The sequence below is a fragment of the Mustela nivalis genome, assembly GCF_964662115.1.
Source record: "Mustela nivalis genome assembly, chromosome: X".
NCBI classification, from domain to species: domain Eukaryota; kingdom Metazoa; phylum Chordata; class Mammalia; order Carnivora; family Mustelidae; genus Mustela; species Mustela nivalis.
Genome location: NC_139040.1, coordinates 35,739,437 through 35,752,359, shown reverse-complemented (window position 1 = coordinate 35,752,359; position 12,923 = coordinate 35,739,437). Strand labels below are relative to the sequence as shown.

Below are 12,923 nucleotides of genomic sequence, written 5' to 3'. Positions count from 1 at the left end.
ATTCTGCAGTTCCCCAGGCTTGCAATTTCTTATTCTATCATGCATTTCCTAAGCTTTTAACTCTGGATGGAATGCTCCTGCCATCCTCCCAACTTCTAGCTTCCACTTTCATCCTGTCTCCTTCTTTGCCCACCTCTTCTTTGTCCTGCCCTACCTCCTTACTTATGAGGCTGGGTTAGATGTCCCTCTTTTGTTCTCCCACAGTACCTTAGCCCGATTCCACAAAGGCATATATCACAGTGACAGTATAGGAGAGTGGCTAAGAGCAAACTTTTAGACTCCTGCCCTTATCAACGATTTGATTGGAAAACTGAAATACCTTCAAACTTCAAGTTTCCTCATCTCTAAAATGGTTTTTTAAAATTTAATTTTATTTTCTCAGTGTTCCAAGATCTATTGTTTACACACACCACCCCATAGTTTATCAGAAGGATAAATACTAATTAGTAACATTTACTGTGCTCTTATTATGTCTGCTACTATGCTAAGTGCTTTGCTTGTCTTGTAATGTTGGATTCTTGGAATAACCCTATGAAATAGCTACTATTTTTTTTTTTTTTAAGATGAGAAACTAAAGCGAAGAATGGGCACACTGGTAGGAAGTGGCATAGGTAGGATTTGCACCAGGCTCTTTTGGTCCTGGAGCCCACATGCTTAACCACTTTTCCCCATTACATAAGATACCATATATGATGCACTAGGCACAGTGTTTGGCATAGGCTTTAAAAATGGCAACTGTTTTGCTGAAACAAATACTTCATCCCATGTTAGTAAAAAATGGCAGCTATTCTAATTGTTTACTCATATTCTTCATTAGACTATGAACTTCTTGAGGATAAGGACACCCTCATTGGCTGGCACATAGCAGTTGCTGAATACATGTTTGTTGAATAAATCTGTTAAAGATGATGGGAGAAGTACCCATGGGAGAAGTATTAAGGAAAGTACAAATAATTGGCACCCTCCTGTGATAAGAGTAGCAGGAAGGCTATGAACTTAAAATAGGGGGAAAAGCAGGAGACAATCAACAACAATATTTAAAACCTGGCCAGAAACATAAAGAACTCTTGATGGGGACTGGGTTTGTATCCATGCAATAAGATGGGACAATATGGGCTGAATGCTGGCTAGAGAAATCTCTACTGATTAAGTAGGAATAGCCACAAATGAATGGAGTTGGTCTACAAGGAGGTCCCAAGTGAACTGCTCTGTCACTGCTACGACCTGCGATGGCTTTGTATGTATTCATGATTATTTCAAGTTTCCACAAATTTTGTGTAACTTCACCAAACAAGTCTTACACCTGCATCCCTGGATAAAAGAACAGACTGTAGCTTGTATGCCTGGATTGAAATCCTGACTCTGCCACTTACAATCTGTGCGACTGGAGACAACCTGTGTAACTGCTTTGTACCCTAATTTCTCTATCTGTAAAATGGGTAATAATAATAATGCCTACCTTATAGCATGGTTATGAGGATTAAATGAGTTAATTCATGTAAAGCTCATTTGTACTAGTGTCTAGACATAACATTCAGTAAATATTAGATGCTTTCATGATTATTGTCAACCTTTACATTTCTTTATTGTCTTTATAGATTGTCATTCATTTGGATATCTAGTTATACATAGCTGCAACCATAGTGTGTACAATTTTTGTGTTTTTAAGAGTTACATATTTAGGGTATGTTACTTTTTGTGTATATATAGAATCTGCATGTGTATCATTTTAATAGCTGCCCAATATTCCACCCAGTGAATATCACGCCTGTCTTGACATTTTTATCAATGCTTTTGATAAGAATAGATGGCAAGCTTCTAAGATCTTCAGATGATACAAGACTGGGAGTGATAACTAATAGATGGGATGACAAGACCAAGATTCAGAAAGGTTTCAAAATCATGGAGCAATGGGCTGGAACTAACAAGAGGAAATTTAATAGGGATCAATGTAAAGCTTTGTTCTTGGGCCAAGTGCCCAAATTCAGGATGACGGATGTAGGAGAAATGCCAAGGATTTTCTCTGACAGCAAGCTAAAAGTGGATCAGCAGAGTATCAGTGGATCAGATACTGTGCTAAGTGCTTTGCATGTGTTAATAATTGATTCTCAGATCTTCAGTATGGCCAGATACTTCAGCCATATGAGTAGGGACAGTGCAGACATAAATCTAGATTGAAGATCGGATGGGCATATCGAACATCATTACGTCTTAGGCCTCTGTGGTAGGTACCAGGCTTCTAAAGTGGGGTAATCTCAGTCTGGTGGGTGAAAGAGTGAACAACGACTAACATACAAGTTATATTGTCACAGAGATGTGCTTAGAATGCCATAGGAAACAAACACAGAAGGAGACTGTAACTGAGAGTGGGGTTAGAATGGGTAAGAAGAGACTTAGAAGAGCAGGTTATTTTTCAGCAGAGGCTTGAAAGATGGGTTAGAGTTTTCCAGGCTGGCCAGGTGGGGATGGGCATTCCAGCCAGGCAGAGGGAATGGTGTGGGATGTGCAAAGGCCCATAGGCCAAGATGCTTTCCTGTAGTTGGGAAGAACAAGGTGTTACCTATGGGGAAGAGGAGTGAGAAGCTGGAAAGGTGGGGTCCAGATTATCAAGGTCCTGTGTGTTATGGTAAAGAAGTGGATTTTACACTGGGGAAGATTTCAATACCTGGCAGGCATGAAGCTGGGTGGTAAAAGGATAAGACTGGTGTTTAGGAAGAAACTTCTGTGAGGCAGGTGGGAAATTGTTTGGAGGAGAAAGACTACTGGAAGCAGGGAGACCCGTTGGTGGGGGGTGGGGGGTGGGGGGTAAAGGATGGGGGTAGGGATATGTGCGCATGTGTGTACGTGTGCGGACCCACGCACGCACACGTGCACGCGCGCGCACCCACGTGCACTCATGAGCGCGCATATGCGTAAAGGCTAAATTCAGGAGAGATTTACCGAGTTCAGCTGCACGACTTGGTGAGAGACTGGACGAGTTGTGGACGGAAGAGGGTAAGAGTCATAAATGACTTCTAGGATTCTGGCTGGTGGCATTTAATAAGATGAATTGAAGGGGAAATAGATTTGGGGTGGGGATATGGAGATAACGGAATTTAGCTGTCGACATTTTGTGCTTGAAACGCCGGGGCACAGCCATGTGCTTTCGGGAGGTATCTGGAATGGAGGGCTGGAACCTCAGAAAGAGACATAAGATAGGCAAGTTAGCTTCTTGCCACTTCCACAGTTTTTCTATCGCAGGTTCTATGCCCTCAGAATGCTGATGCTTTCCCGGTTACTTCTCTCAATAGTAGATGAAGGCGAGGTGTCCCCAGGATGGAGTACTAGACTTAAAACTGCCGATAGTATGGTCATGTGGTTGTCAGTAAGGATGGTGAGGTCTTCCTGAATTGTGTGCCTGGGAAAAATATCTTTTTTTTTTTCTTTTTTCTATTCTTTTTTTTTTTTTTTTTTTTTTTTTTTTAAAGCCAAAGAATAGCAAAGGCGTCTCTGGAGAATCGGAAGGAAACGGATGACAATAAGCCGATGGCACAGTTTATGTCAGATATATAAATGAGCTTGCTTTCTCTTTGTCTTAAAAGATGAGTTTTCCTGATGCTCTGACGAAATAGTGTATATTTTAGCAGGTATTATAAATGCCGGAGTTGAGGTGTTTAAAGGAAAATGTTAAGCTGAGCCAGACTTCCATGGAGGAAAAAAAAATCAACACCTAGAAGAAAAGTTGAGGTGGTATTACTGCTGATTTGGCTCCAGCATGACAACGCTTCTTTATACCTGATGCCCCAAGGTATAATTTTGAGTGTGCCAGGTCCACATTCTTGTTTATTGTCCCTGCTGGGCAAGTGATGGGAGCAGAATGTAAGTTGGCAACAGGGGTATTAATAATGACTATACAAATTCGCAAGAAGGCATTTCATAAACTTCTTCAACAGAGTTTACATGGAAGAGCAATTTGACAGGGGACCTGGCCTCCTGGAAGGCACCTCACTTTCAGGTGTTCAGTTCTATTGCACACTTTGATGTGAACAAATGCAGCCTCTTGGTGCTCAAACTACCACAGCATTGCTCTTCATATTGAAAACAGGTTGATAGAGGAGTTCTGCCTCTAGAGTAATACAGGAGAGGAAGCAGGGCGTAGCCAAGAGGCACTAGCAGGGTGACTGGTTGCCGTTATACATTCCTGGCTGTCTTAACCAAAAATCCCACTCTCTTCTCATCAACTCATTTGACTTCTTTTTTTTTTTTTCCTTTCACATGAGTGCCGTTTCCCCATGCAAGATTTTCCCTTGAGTTCTGGGAAAAGAGGCAGGGGGTGTGGCCTAGTGGAGGGGGTGGGGACTGAAAATGCACAGTGGCATGAGTCAGCATTTTTCAAACTCTGTTCATTGGTACATCATCCTGGCCAATGCATTTGGGGTAATCTTTTCTTACATTGTGGATTCACAATGAAGTACCTAAGAAGACCCACAGTTAAATCCTTTAAAATTTGTCCTAGCATTTCCAAAAGTCAATGGATCATAGTTACGTGTCTTAACATCCCCATGAACTGTGGTTATTTATAACCCATTTTAGGAAATGCTGCTAGAAACAAATAATAGGGGTAGGCTACATAGCATTGTTTTTTCCCCTTTTTTTTGGTGCAACTTGGGGGTGAGCAGAAACTCATTTTTTCCTCTGGTCTTTGTTACTGAACACAATTCTAGGACATCTGAATTGTGTGGCACTGAACTGCCTTAGTTTATAGGATTAAGGGGAAAAAATGTACTTTAGTTTAATGACTAAAACCCTCTCATGAGCTTGGGGTCATTACTGTAAATACCAGTGTTGAGTGGCACTTTCCAGAACTGGGGGGGTTGAGATGGACATGTTACAGGACACTGAGTCTAGCGTAAGCCCAGGACGTCTCTTGAAATCTAACAAATTTCCTATCGTGTGCTTATTTTCTTCTTGTTTGTTTCCCCTAACAGTGATTTGTCGGGAAATAACAGCCATCTTGGAGGCTTGAAGGTCCTAAGGAAGGAGACGTTGAGTTTACAAAGAAAAGGTACACAAACTCCATGTGTCTGGCAGCAGTGGACTCATGGACAGCTTCATGAGCTGCCTCCTTGTGTCTCAAATGGGAAAAGGGAGACATTTCTGATCCATGCTAGGGGAGCTAAACTAATCCCAGAAGGTGAACTGATTCAAATCTTGCCTTCAGCCTGTCCCATCTCTAGCTTACTCCTATGAAAGGACATATAGATGTCACTGGGAGGTGCTCATGAGCTTTTATTCTAAGCCCTGTCTATGCTCTGCTTTGGCCTATGGCCCAGAGAATTTGTCCCTCCCAGCATTCCATCTTCTGTTCCACACTGTGTGGACTCAGGCAGTCATACTGGTTCTTATGAAGCATTCCCCATCAATATTGCTTGAAGGGTGGATTTGCATGTGTTCTGTTTTGGAATAGAAATGCTCCCCAGTAGGATGTAATGTCCATCCCCACAGTGCAATCAGGCAAAAGGGATGCAACCACTTTGCATAAGGCCTGTTCAAACATACCAGTTCTCCTATAAACTTTTACCTTAATTCCATCAACTCCTATGGCCTTACCTCCAGTCTCTATTAGGATTTCACTGACAGGCGTTGGTTTTGTAATACTAGATAGGGGAGGTTTTCCTCAGCCAGACATAATATCCATTCCCATAAAAACATTTAGGTAAAGGAGACACAAGGTTTTTACATAAAGCCTGTTCAAACATTCTAACTTTTATGATCCTATTGACACTTACATTTTTTAAATAAGATTTTATTTATTTATTTAAGAGGGAGAGAATGAGAGAGAGTGAGAGAGAGAGAGAGAGAGTGAGAGTGAGTGTACACAAGAGGGGAAAAGTCAGAGGGAGAAGCAGACTCCCCGCTGAGCAGGGAGCTCGTTGTGGGACTTGATCCCGGGACTCCAGGATCATGACCTGAGCTGAAGGTAGTCGCTTAACCAACTGAGCCACTCAGGTGCCCTGATGCTTACATTTTTAATTTTTTACTTCTTTTTAAGTAAGCTCTATACCCAGCATGGGGCTTGAACTCATGATCTTGAGATCAAGAGTCACATGCTTTATATATTGAGCCAGCCAGGTGTCCCTATCCTTACATTTTTATATTTTCTCAATCTAACTACAGCCTGAGTCAGGGCATCACCAAGGGGTTTTGGTATTACAGTTAAGAGGAGTTCTGTATGAATGAGTCCAGAAACTTCTCTTTTCCACCCTCTAATCATTTTACTTACTGTTGTACAGAAGACTTTGGGTTCCCAGCTAGAGTTTGAGCCAAGGAACCCTGGCCTTTTTGTCAGTCTTTAACTTATTTTGTCCAAACACTGCCCCAAATGATTGCTGGTTAGGTTTCTCATTGTAATTTTTGCCTGCTGGCTTTTTAAAGTTCTCCAAACTGGGATAAATAAAGTAGACTTGTTTTGGGCCCTTTAATGTTGGGGGACCAGTATGGAGTCCCTTTGGCCATCCAAACCTTTGGGAGTGTTGTGTTAAAGTCTTTACTTTAACCCTGTCAAAGTCTGTTTTATTCATCTCCGTTCTTAATAACCACCTAAAGATTTCCATCCTGTGGGGTGAGTCCTGGGACTCTTCTCTGTTTCCTCTTTGTTTTGCTCCTTTCAATATTTGCTTTATTCACCTTATTCCTTAATAACTGTTTAAAAGCGTCCACTTTGTGGCCTTTTCCTATTCTACTGTTAATTAACCTAATTTTTTTATTAAGACCCATGAGAGAAAGCTGAGACATCAAATTGCAAAGGTTTCCCAGAGTGTTTTTTGGTTTTGCAGCCGTAAGGTTATATGGGGTGCCTGTGTGAAAGAGGCTCCTTAACCACAGCATTTACTATGACCTGAGTAATGGGGGCAGATTCAGCAGGCAGATTTCTCAGTCATCTTGAAGTCATTTCCATGTATCTTGTATAGGAAGCATGTCAGCGGCTTCATCTGGGGTATTCCACTTGGCATTGATAGGGGGAATTGAGAAGTACCCCCTCTCAGGGTAAACACGCCCTACAGGGGCTTTTATCCAGTTAACTGGGCTGGTCATTCCCTTGGGAATAGCCTCCTTTGTATCTGGATCACATATAGTCATCTGTGATTGTTTAGTCATGAGCTATGGGTCCTGTATCAACCCAAACATGCCCTTCCACTGTACAGTATTCAAAATTAAAGGCACAGCTCCTAAATTGGTTACTCTCATAATCTGTTTTACTAATGGGTCTTCAGGAAGCTGATGATATCCACAAAATGAAAACAATTCCTTCATACTGAATTCTCTGGTTTCAGTAGTTTCTTAATTTTGCTGTCCCCCACACTGACCACCTTCTTGGTGACCAGAGGTCTTAGAGGGACCTTCTGTTGTCCTCTACAATTTTTACCTTGAGGGGTGACTTTGAGTCTAGTGGTCCAAACTCAGACTGACCCAAATCTGTGAGCTTCCATGCCTTCTCCAGACACCCTATTGTCCCCAAATCCCCATGTGCTCACCAATCTGTAAGCTCTCCAAAACCTGTCCTTTAAGGTTTTTGTGGATGCTTCATTGAATAGTCATGATTGGTTAGATTCATTGGCCACTGGTTTAATTAAACTCAGTCTTCAGCTCCCCTCCCTTCCCTGGTGCTTGAGGGGTGGGACTGAATGTTTCAACCCTTTAGTCACTTAAGGTTGATTCTCCTGGCAACCAGCCTCCATCCTTAGGTTGTTTTCCTAAAGTCACCTTCTTAACACAACAAAAGACACCTTTGTCAGTCTTGGCCCTTAGGAAATTCCAAGGCCTTTAGGAGCTCTGTGCCAGAAACAGGAAGGCCAAATACACATTTCTTATCATACATCACAATATCCCAATCTACATTAAGATAGTCTTGCATCCCTCCTTTTTCTTTGTTCTTGATTCAGAATACGTAATTTAGCTTTGGTAATCACTCGTTCAGAGGAATAGCCTTGCTCTTTCATTTCCTTGGTTAGTGATGCTTTTAGGAGTGAGGAATTATTTACCCCCTTTTCAAAGATTCCTACCAAAATTATTTAGAACTAGCTCTTTAGAGGAGTTCCTGGGAGCCCATGTATGTGTCTTTTCTCTCACCTAACTGCTTCCTTTCTTAGTCTTCTATAGTGAGAAGGTTTCTATAGCGAGAAATCCTTTGGGTTGATCCATAAGTAAGCTTTGTGTGGACTGTCAAAAAACAGTGATAAAGCTATGGACTGAAAATAGAGCAAAGAAAGAGAAAGCAGAAAAAGGCCAGGGAGGGGGGAGGGTCTTACGTGGAGAAGGCATTATTCTGTTTCTCACATCGGATTCCCTTGCAGTTGTTTGGCTCATCGATCGCTCTGGTCTCATAATAAAAGTAAAGCTGGTTCAATCCATTGGCAAAAGCCAGCAGTACTAGGCAGTAGATAAAGAGGAATTTGAGGATATCGAGCAGCATGCGCCCCAAAGAGATCTGCAGAGGTCCTAAGTGGGAGTTGGCTGTGAACAGGGATATGAGACGCAACGAACTTAAAATGTTGGATATTGCAAAGAGCGCTTCTGCAATCAGGGTCGGGTGCCACATTTCCCATTCTTCCCTTGGACGAGAACCGTTATACTGCAAGAAACAAGTACACAAGGTGAGAGGTACAGTGAGCATTTATAAAATTTTTTCTTCTTTTCTCCTGTCTAGTACCCAAACAAAGCCACTAAAGTAAGCATCAAGCATTCATTTATACAACAGGCCGTGTGCATGGCACTGTTTGTCTCCCTTCCCCATCCAATCAATATATGATGTTAATAACTCTTTTCCTCCCACTCTCACCCAAATATATTCCCTGCATCTACACAGAGAAAAATGAATTTTGAAGCAATCATCTGGAGCAACCACCTGTGGTTTATCCACAGACATTTTCTAACTCTGAGTTTACCAGATTGTTGGGGAGAGTCACTGGAACAGAGCCATCGGTATGCCCAAGGTAGTGGGGACAAATTACTCTGTTTCCTAATGAAATTTCAGATTCCTATCAAAATTGTTTAGATTTACCTCCCCAGGCCCCCATTTCCTTCTGAGTACCACAGAAAACTTGTAGTTACTGAAGGATGACGGATAGGTTCTTCCTCCTCGGTGTGCAGTGTTCATCCTGCCCTCCTTGCTGACTCACAGTTTGGGGCTGCTAGAGCAACCTTAGAGGGCCATTACTCAGTTTTCTGTTTAGCAGTTTAGCAGTCTGTAATGTATTTCATTCAATTACAAATAGCGTGTAAGCCTTCCAGGTAGTGAATTTAGTACTGCTCCACATGGTGGTGTAGGCATGTATTTTATAGTTCCTTTGACAGCCCTACAAGTCCACATGTCCTTCTAGTACAAATGAAGAGCCAGGGAGTTGAAGGAGAGGAAGAGCCAGTGTTTCTGGGGTTGGTTACCCATTTTTCAGCCCCATTCTGGACTTCCAGCTCCTGGAACATTAGGAGCAGCTTTATAGAAAGATAGCTTCACTGTGAGGCCTTATAACAGATTTGGGCTCTGTTAACTTAAAACTGCCTGTATCTCTCCATTTCACCGTAAAATGAGGATAGTATCTACTCCTGTCCACTGCACAGGTTTGTGATTATGTGTCCATATGTGAGAGAGTGTGTACTCCATAAGGAGAGATGTTATAGAAATATAAGAACTTGCTTATTACCTTCCCCAAGACAGAAGTAGATTTTGCCTGGAATTCAATCCAAAGCATATTGCCTTGAGCTCTCATCTAAATATCACAATTTCTCAGGACTAAATGTAAACAACTTTTCTGAGAAAATGTTGCATTGGGGGCCAAATTATATTGTTAGCATTTCTAAACTGTGGTTCAGTTCCAACAACTGACAAAACTGGTGTTGTTAAAATCATTTGTGTGTATCCAATATTCTTCTCTGTTAGAGGAGTTGAGAGAAACCTTGCCACCCTTGTGCTTCCGTTTCAGATGAACTTTAGGTAGATAATCTGTTTTATATACTCTTGGCCAAATCTTATATCCCTGCATTTTTCCTTCCCAAAATAACAGCACCAAAAATACCCCACATTGGCTGCATCGCTGTGAGGGGTGGGTATCTTCAGGCCTATTTTACAAGTGGGAGAACTGAAATCCAGGTAGCAGAGTGACTTGCTTCTCATCACACAGCAAGCTGGTGGCAGAGCCAGGCCTAAAGTTGTGATCTCAACACACTTGGTCTAGTATTATCTCTATTAAATATTCACTCAAATGATAGTTGATATCACAGCATATATGTTAGATGGGTTTTTAGAAGTTCTGAGCTCTGAGACATGGAGATATTAATAATGAAACAGACCTATATTTTAGAACTAGAAATTATCAACTGGAACCTGCACAGCTCTTAATTCAGGATTTTCCTCCCTCTATAATCACAGCTGTAAGCACAGGGAAGTCTGGTGCCCGGGAGACAGTGAGTCTGGATTTGTAGAACATTCAGAAGTATGAAAAAGGATTCTTACGGCAAATCTGTGTTTTACATCTTTACCTTTGGAGGAAGATATTATAGAATATGAAAGCAAGGAATAAACTTGGAGATTTTTTAGCGTCAAGGTCAGCGAAACTTTTTCTGTCAAGGGTCAGATAGAAATTTTTGGTTAGTGCGTTATATGGTCCCTTTTACAGCTACTCAACTCCTCATTGTAGAAATAATAGGGAATAAGTGAACATATGGATATGGCAGCCGACCAAATTTGGTTTGCAGACCATAGTTTGATGGCCCCTGATCTAACACAAGTGGTTTGCAAATTGTGTTCCTTGAAGCCTGAGGGTTTAGTAGAAGCATTTTGTAGCCGCTCTGGGAGCCAAAGAAAAGGCTTGGAAGATTGATTCCTCAATCCAAATTCAATCTTTGAGCTCTCTCATATATTGAGGTTTTGAATAAGTTTTAACTTCAAGATATGGTTTCATGGAAACAGTTAAAAGGCTGACAGCCACTGATCTAGTCCAATCTGCTTATTTTGCAGAGGCAGAATCTTAGGCTCAAGGAGGTAGAAGGATGACCTATGGTAATCTAGATTGTATCAGAACAAGGATTACATTCAGGTTTCCTGATTCTTTACTTAGTGATACTAGGAGGCAAGTAATTTTTCTTATATTCTTTGAGATAGAATCCAGATTGAAAATTCGCATCCATGTCTTTCAAAGGGGTATAAATTGGAGTCTATCATTTCAGAAGCCAAATATGAAGAGGGCCAGCCTAAGGTAGGGCCTTAATAATAATAAGGACGGAGTGGGAGATTGTGTCTTCAGCCACGTACTAGATGAAGAAAGGGCCATAACTCAATGGGTATCAAAGTTCAGATAAGGTGGTCTTGGGATAAATCTAGGTGGTACTATCCTAGAAGACACAAGGATAATTATTCTCCATTTGTAGGATTATCTGGGGGCCACTGAGGGCCGATGTTATGTGTATTTGTTCCTTTTGAGTACTTTGGTATGTGCCTTGCCTTTTGGTTTCTGTTGTTGCAAACCACTTGCAGTGGAATATATATATAATCTCGTTGACTATTGTTTTTGCTCTAATAAAGGATCTTCTCTAAGAACAGCTTATCCCATGGTATTTCTGTACCACCTTAGTACAACAGTGACCAGAAATGGTTCAAGGGGCATGGGTACCAGCTTTTGTGGCTTTACCTCATAGAGGTTGTCTCAGCCTACTTGGAGAAGTTCATCTCAGACTAGTATGCCTCTATGGATGAGTAGACCAGACTGACCATTTGCAGTTTCTCATTGCAAATCCAAATCTGCATGTGGCATGCCTTGCTTCATAAATTCTCCTCCTTTTTTTTTTTTTTTTTGAGAACTCCAATTTTGTGGCAATTGTTTTCTTTGGGTTAAGTATTTATCAGTTGCGAGGCATTTATTCAGCTTAGTATAGTTGATTTATCTTTCCACTATGTGATGGGGGAATTTCTAGCTCCTTGAAATCCCTGCCAGTGAAATTGAATAGGTTATAAAATTAGCCAATGTTGGGAATCTATAGACACATGTTTATATCCCAAGAGTAAATCCTTTTCTTGATCATTTATTCTAAATTCCCCTGTTTAAGCAAAACCCACCAGTTTCTAGATTGATAATCTGTTGTCCTTCCTGTAAATAACTCCCACTTCCAAAGGAAGAGTTTTGTTTTTTCCCAAGGCAAACAGTGTTAGTTAGTCAGCAGAGTGCCAAAATCACATGGATTTCATCCAGGCACATTAACCAGAGAGATTCAGACATTTTCCTCACCAGCTTTTTCTTGTAAGAAAGTTGTAAGTATGTGTTAAATGATCACCACAAGTATAAGGCATACTCTTTGGCTTTTTTCAAAAATGTTTCATGACTGCATTCAATATTCATGTTCCACATAACTAGCTCCCAAGGTCCTCAAATTTATACAATATGCATATTAAGGATATAAAAATAAGTTGTTGGAGATTTGGGGGACAGCCATATTCCCATTCTAAAACTCCTTAATGTGGGAGTTAGTGCCAAAAAGCATGACTGACTAGACAATCTTGGAGACTGAATTGTCAGCTTTTCCTCATGCTGGAGGAGTTCAACTCAGGGTAGAAGGAGCCAGCTATTCTATCATCTAATGAGCACCAAATCTGAACCTAGAGCCTGGGACTAACCAATATGAGATGTTGGACATGAGTTATTTTTCAGGATAATTTAGGTTGTACATTATGTGGGAAAAGCATTAAGATAACCTGTGTGTGTGTGTGTGTGTGTGTGTGTGTGTGTGCATGTGCACGTATTCAATATCTGAATTGGTAGAGAGGCATAGGCTGAGTGATACTCAAAAAGCTGGATTTATAACAGCTTGAATGATCATCCTGGAGCTGGAAATAATAAGGGAGGGAGAGATGATTAAAGATCTCTATCTCCCGCAGTGAAGTTTCTAGGGTTCCC

General features: G+C 41.2%; 2 protein-coding genes across 3 annotated transcripts in view; one reads left to right on the top strand and one right to left on the bottom strand.

The window, feature by feature from the left end:
* Positions 1-12,923, bottom strand: part of TRPC5 (transient receptor potential cation channel subfamily C member 5) — a 256,603-nt gene that overhangs the window by 41,949 nt on the left and 201,731 nt on the right. For both annotated transcript variants that reach the window (XM_082716419.1, XM_082716418.1), the window contains one exon: positions 8,289-8,611. In XM_082716419.1, coding sequence (XP_082572545.1) covers positions 8,289-8,611 — 323 coding nt within the window. The remainder of the gene's footprint in view (positions 1-8,288; positions 8,612-12,923) is intronic.
* Positions 2,919-12,923, top strand: part of TRPC5OS (TRPC5 opposite strand) — a 57,524-nt gene continuing 47,519 nt past the window's right edge. The window contains exons 1-2 of the mRNA XM_082716432.1: positions 2,919-2,994; positions 4,968-5,044. The gene's annotated coding sequence lies outside the window, so the exon portion shown is untranslated. The remainder of the gene's footprint in view (positions 2,995-4,967; positions 5,045-12,923) is intronic.